General features: G+C 45.9%; 1 protein-coding gene across 1 annotated transcript; it reads right to left on the bottom strand.

Moving 5' to 3' along the window:
- Positions 1-993: 993 nt before the first annotated feature.
- PSCA (prostate stem cell antigen) lies at positions 994-5,038 on the bottom strand. The gene is made up of 3 exons (XM_010008134.1): positions 4,987-5,038; positions 3,044-3,156; positions 994-1,197 (listed from the first exon to the last, which is right to left on the bottom strand). Exons 1-3 carry the CDS (start codon positions 5,036-5,038, stop codon positions 994-996), a joined length of 369 nt encoding a protein of 122 aa, XP_010006436.1.
- Between the last annotated feature and the right edge of the window lie 1,592 nt (positions 5,039-6,630).

Genomic DNA, 6,630 nt, shown 5'->3' with positions numbered 1-6,630 from the left:
GGGACAACATGAAGAAACCCTTTCCACTTCACTGTAATGGTTATTGCCCACCAAGGTGCTCCAGGTATCTCCATATGCAGTCCTGCCCATAATGCCAAGGGTAACACAGCCATGGGAAGGTTGTATGCACAGGTAGCAGGGTAAGTGAGCACTGTTTCTGTCTCTTATGGTAGCCAGCAAAGTGCAGGGTCCCAGGGTCTTCAGGTCACAAGCAAGTTCCCCTTCAGATGTGACTGCTGTTTTACAAGGGCCTGTAGTGATAAGGGGAGGGGCAACAGCTTCAAAGAAAGAGGGTAGATTTAAATTGGGTGTTAGGAAGAACTTCTTTCCTAGTAGAGTGGAAAGACACTGACACAGATTGCCTGGAGAAGTTGTGGATGCCTCCTCTCTGGAAATGTTCAAGGCCAGGTTGGATGGAGCTTGGAGCAACCTGGTCTAGTAGGAGGTGCCCTTGCCTATGGCAGGGGGTTTGGAACTAGATGCTCTTTAAGGTCCCTTCAAACCCAAACCATTCTATGATTCATGGGTTTCCTTGGGGATATACCCTCTAGGGTTTGTCATAAGCCAGAGTCCCTCAAACTTTGGAAGTACAGTTGCCACCTCTGTTCTGCTCTGTGTTGGCACCTCTTGGTACATGTCATCATTCCACAGCAATGACCTAGGCTGAACACTGGCCAGACCTGCAATACACCCACCTGCACTTGCTGCTGGGCAGGGAAATACTTGACTAAGTGATGTACAGGAAAGAAACTCACACTTGATTCAGAAGTAAGTGTATTTTGGATATTATGCAGATAGTACACAAACATTTTCTTAGCTGGTAGCACTACAGCAATACAGGAACAGCAATGAAGAAGCTGTCATCCAGCAAAGATCTGCCATCAGCTCCAAGGATGCTGCGTGCCCAACACACCACCTTGCTCCTGGTCACAAACACTGTCATAAGATGGGTGCTTCAAGCCTTTCTGTGGTCATGGGAGTCCTCTTCAGTCCTCACAGTCTGTTGCTGAAGAATGGCCAGAGGATGCTGGCAACTAATCCTGCTGCCATCCCATAGCTGGACCTCACACTGCCTGCTGCATTGACATTGCACTTGTCACTGGTGCAGCAGGTGACGTTCCTTGAGCTTACGCCGTAGTCCTGAAAGGTTGGTGAGCATGAGTCACAACCTTTGCTGATGATCTTCAAGAACGCAACCTCTGAAAGGAAAGCAGGGCCATTACTGCAAGGACCCAATGCACGCCAGGCCAAGCCCCATGGAACTGAAAAATGGGATCCTGTTCTTATCTGAGCTCACTTCTTGGGAGAAAAGAAAAATAAATAGAAAAAAAAGACAAAAAAAAGAGACAAAAGAGACTGTTTCAAAGTAGCTGCATGTTTGACTGTAGCAGGTTGGTTTTTTGGGGTGTCTGTCAGCAGGGAAAGAAGGGTTTCAATCCCCAAGTGTTTGCTTAACTAGTGAATGGATGAGAAGGAAGCATGTGCAGCTCTCTTTGCTCGTATCCCACACGACTTTGTTGCACAGAGCCTTTCAACACCCAGAGAAGATACAGAAACATAGAATCATAGACTCATTTGAGTTGGAAGGGACCTTAAAGATCATCTAGATCCAACACCCTTGCATGGACAGGGACACATCCCACTAGATCAGGTTGCTCATCTAATGTGCCCTTGAACACTTCCAGGGATGGGGCTTCCATAACTTGCTTGGGTAACCTGGGCCAGTGTCTCACCACCCTCACACTAAAGACTTTCCTCCTAATGTCTAATCTAAATCTCCCCTCTTCCAGTTAAATGATTCCTCTTTGTTATCTCACTACAAGCCCTTGTAAAAGGTTCTTCCCCAGCTTCCTGCTATGGCTGTCCCCATCTCACAGATGACAGAGTTGTTCTTTGATTTGTTTCTGAGAGTCACAACCTATTTTTCTGTGGCCAGGTAATATTTGGTATGTGCTGGTTACCAGGAAACTGCATGAGATCTCCTGATCTTTCACAATTTATTCTGAACATGAAATCTTAGACACACCCAAATTTAGTGTATAGGGCCAGCAGGTTAGGCAAGGTCTTGGCTCTCCTGCATGTGAATGCATGGCCATGGATTTGCATGTTTCCAGGAAGGACAATACCTGCTGGAGGTTATTACATTTATTGCCTGACAAGCCTGAGTTTGAACTTGGTGCTGGTGAGTTTTGTGCCCCAAGAGCAACTGAGCAGTCACCACTGATCTGGACAGGGTAAACATTTTTTTTGGCAGATCTAGAATGGGAGAATTAAATCATAACCTGTTAAAGGAGTTTACCCAGAGACTGACAGATGGTGGCATTCAGAGCTGGCTGCAGATGGGCCTGGGTAAAATTCTATTCTTTTAATGAAATTCACCTGAAGTCAGCTATGTCACTGAATGGGTCTCCTAACTTCATGACTAGGTTTCACCAGGCTCAGCCTCTGATATTTTGATCTGTGTTCCAAACTTTTCAAAGGTGTAAACTGAACCATTGTCCCTGTGATCAAATCCCTTGTGGTGTCATGAAAGTGCAATAAACCTAATTTAGTACAGGTGAGAGATATTGGTGGGTATTTGCAATGTCAAATGCTCAACAGCTGGTGCCCTGTTGAGCAGCTGTGGCCTTCTGAGGTCTGTTCCAGGCCCTGGCACTGACCACACTGCTCAATTTTTGCATGACCTCTTGACAAGCACTGAAGAATTGATGGGTCACAGCAGGCACCCACTAACATGACTCTGTAACCACACTCTTGTGGCCAGTGAAGTGTGAGCACTCAGTCATGGTCAGCACCACTACCATGAGACCACTTATCACAGAGACAAATATTTTTCTTCTGCCATTCCTACTCAACGTGAATGTAATTAGAATGTGAGGTTTTTTAAATCACTTTTCTCCCCTCCCAAGTGTTATTTCTCTTCCTGCTGCCAACCGAGCTTTGCTGCTGTATCTAGAGTAGGTGAGGCTGCCTTGGACACCTGACATTGAGACCATGCTTGGCTCCAACACCACATCTAAGACGTTGCCCACCCCCACTTTGCCTTACTGATCACATCTGTCTTGCACGTCTGATTTGCTCTGCAGATCGTGTCCTCCGTGTTACATTTGGAGTCGCTGAGCTGAAATGAGCAGCTGTAACACTGCAAAGAAGAACCTGCAAGAGACCAAGAAGCATTATAAGACACACCCATCTGAAGCTCTCCAGGGAACTTAGTGCTTACACTGGGGAACAGAATCTTTCTTGTGGGTCCTCAAAGAGAGATAACACTTCTGGTGTGGAGAAAAGAGTGTATTTTCAAATTTTTGTGAGGATATTACACTTTCTGGGGGTGAGAGTCCAGTTTTGCAGGTGATGAAGCTGCTTCACATCTCATGAGTGCAGTGAGGGAGCAAAAGGAGATCAGGTGGATGGCTAATCCTTCTGACTGGTCTCATCAGTGAAAGAGAAGTGTTTTCCAAATGCTTCTTCCTCAGCGTTTGGGAAGCCTCATCTAGTTCCTGTTTGGAACAGGATTTTTGTGATATTCCCATCTCCTGAGCTGGGATGAAGGGTTGAAGTGCCCAGAAGGACAGACTGGTACCATCAATCTACATTTACAGATATTAGTGTTTCAACAGGTGGGCTTGGGAGCCTTAGCTGAGATATCACCAGAAGAAAAGAGGAATGGGTGAGGGAGGGATGGAGCAGGAGATTTCCAGAAGACTCTTCTAGCTCCTTGCCTCATTTTGACCAATGTGTGACATGTACTCTCCATCAACTTCTTTTAGAAAACAAAGTGCAAACATGAGTTTCTCCTTTCTCTGAAGAGCAGGTCACCACATTTTTCCACCCCCCCATGGACATGCCAGTCTGTGGGGAATGAAAGCCAGCACAGTTAACATCTGCTGAGCTGTTATGCTATCAGACAAAGGCTGAATAAGCATTGCAGCTTACAAGTGTGCAGCCCTGATGAAAAATAGTCCCCAGAGGAGTGAGAACACGGTGCAATTACCTGTTCCTATTACCTACCCATGCCCCAGGGCATCACTGGAGCCTCAACTTCAGAGCATGTGAGTTAATGCATATATATGTACTTTATCCCCATGACCAGCAGGTTTGTATCATTCCTTCCTCAAGCCAAGTGCCTAAAAGAGTCTTTTAGGACACAGAAGAGCTTAGAATCTAGTTTCTAAAAGTGTTATTCAGTGCAGAAGCAAGGAGAGATTTGAATCACTTGGTGTCCCTCTGACCAAGTTGTTCTGGTATGAATGACAGATGTAGTCTTAGAGGCAAGGAGTCCAAGCCCAGTTTGTCAGCAGCTCTCACATTTATGACTTTTCATGCAAAGGAAGCAAAATTTCAGAGGACCCTGATGGTAGCTGGGAGAGGATAGTGACTGGTCAGGACTGTACAGGAACCTCCTTATTCTATTCCTTAAGCATCCCCTGATGATTAAGAAACAGTTCAGCTCAGATCTGACAGTGTTTGAATCCCAGCTCTCCAATCTATAATGGCATTCTCCTTTTTTTCCTGCCCTATTAAAATTCTGACAATCTGTGCAGCATCAGAGGCCACTTTTGAAATGTAGAATCAGAAAATAATTTGGAATAAAACTCACTTTTGCATAAATGCTGCAGTTTTGGTAGCCTGGGAAGAAGAAAAGTAACCCTCCCATGCCTCTTAAAAAAACCCCCCTACACACAAACACGACTATATGGTCTGACTTGGATAACTTTGATTCCTTTTAAATGCGGTTTTGTACAGGATTTATCTTTCCTGGAAGCTGCTCTACCCACCACTGGGATCACACCAGCAGCACAATGGGTCTATGCATTTTTTTTTTCCCCATATAACCCCCAAGACATTCCATCAAAAAGCAAATATTTTCATAAGACAACTGCAACAGCATTTCTTCCCTCACTTCCATACCCCATCACAAGTTTTTTTCTCCTAGCTGCAAATCTGTTGTAGGGCAGGTGGGGTGACCTCTCCATGCTGTCTTACCTGAGTCCAAGCACAGGATGGTTCCCAGCAGGAGGACAAGGAGAACCTTCATTTTGGGTGAGCCTGGCTTGTGCTGAAGATGGGTTGTTTCCTTGTGGGGTAGTTTATATACCATGGGAGACAAGGTTTGGGCATGCCTGGAAGGTTCCCCTGTGGAGACAACTGAGCAAGGCTGCTTCCTGAATCAAGGGAGGGGCTGGTTTGTGGTGGTGGTATTTGACTTAGGTGCCTCTCCTATCTAACTGTGACTCTTGGAGTCACCAGCAGTTCCTCTCCACCACTACCACCCCGCCTTTCCTCCCACCCTTTGAGCAAAGTGTTCACAGGAGTGGAAAAAAACCCAAATTCTTTAGAACAAGGCTGGTCAGAGTCAGTGAAGCTGAGGTTATATCCTGGGGACAAGGCTCTCCACCCTCACTGCTAACCTGACTGGAGCTATTGAGCTCAAATCAAGGACAAAATGTTGTTCTCATAAACATCACCAGCTATTTATTTGCACATGGGTGTCTGTGACACCCATGGCATGTGGTAGCAAGGTATTTGGGCAAATTGCAGTGCCTTGGCCTCTTCCAGGTGTCCAGGTGACCATTTCCCCTTATTCATGCGTATTTCCCTGTCTCTAGGAGAGGTCAATGGCCAATTCAATTTTCTTGTGTTTGTTGAAACCAAAGGCACTTGGTGATGGCTTTGGTGTTGTTCTTTATCTGCCACATCTACACTGTGGCATTCTCCTCTGTCTGCCAGTCTCTGTTTGGTGTAGGTTGAGTGCAGTTCTGACACTTAAACTCTTAGCAACATGTACTGTAAACAATTCCAGCTTGTCAAAAAAATGCCACTTCTCATCACAGATGAGGGTGATCTCAGCCACATTCCAATCTGAAGTGTGAAGATCAGCCTTGATTAGAGGCACAAAATTCCATTCCTCCCTTCCTTTGACCACTTAGCACATAAAAACCACCAGGCCCTCTCTGCTAAATTCTGTTTGGGGTGGTTTCTCACTTTAGGGTTTTTCTTTAGTCTCAGGAACTTAGAGCTCTGTAGTAACATCCCAAAGAGACTTGCCCTCACACAACTTAGCTTTTAGGACACTAGGCACTTCAAATGGAAAGGAAGGTGTGTTGCTGGATCATTGCTCTTGATCAGGGGCTGTGGGATGAGTGATAGGAGCTCAGCTGGACTGAGTCTGCTGAAATGAATGACACTGCCCTGTTTTACACCAGTGGAGAATCTGGTGCAGGGAGTGATTTTGGGAATCCTGTGTCCTTGGTGGGGATATAACAAGCAACGAGTGATAGAGCAAGAGGAAATGGCCTCATGTTGTGCCAGGGAAGGTTTAGATTGGATATTAGGAAAAAATTCTTCACGTGATGAGTTGTCAGTCACTGGAATGGGCTGCCCAGGGAAATGATGGAGTCATGTTCTTGGTTTGTTTAGTGAGTTTTCTGGTAACAGGGGAAGGGCCCTGGGGTGGCTCCAGTAAGAAGCTGAGAAGCTCCTCCTTCCCCAAACTCAGCCAAGGAGCCACTGGAGGGACAATAGATGTGTCTCTGCCATTAAGAATGAACAAGAATGAACTGAAATGAGACCTGAGCAGAGCGAGCACTTAAAAGAAAAAGAGCTGTGCTGGGGAGGCAGAGGGTGCTG

The sequence above is a fragment of the Chaetura pelagica genome, unplaced genomic scaffold, assembly GCF_000747805.2.
Source record: "Chaetura pelagica isolate M959 unplaced genomic scaffold, ChaPel_1.0 scaffold292, whole genome shotgun sequence".
Classification (NCBI taxonomy): domain Eukaryota; kingdom Metazoa; phylum Chordata; class Aves; order Apodiformes; family Apodidae; genus Chaetura; species Chaetura pelagica.
The sequence above is the reverse complement of the archived record's forward strand: the minus strand, read 5'-3'. Positions and strand labels throughout refer to the sequence as shown.

Excerpts from the sequence above, each read along its gene's own strand:
- PSCA (XM_010008134.1), bottom strand. The coding sequence starts at position 5,038 with ATGAAGGTTCTCCTTGTCCTCCTGCTGGGAACCATCCTGTGCTTGGAC. Across the intron at positions 3,157-4,986 it reads CATCCTGTGCTTGGACTCAG|GTTCTTCTTTGCAGTGTTAC; the intron begins GTAAGACAGCAT and ends GGTCTCTTGCAG. Across the intron at positions 1,198-3,043 it reads AGACAGATGTGATCAGTAAG|GTTGCGTTCTTGAAGATCAT; the intron begins GCAAAGTGGGGG and ends TTCCTTTCAGAG.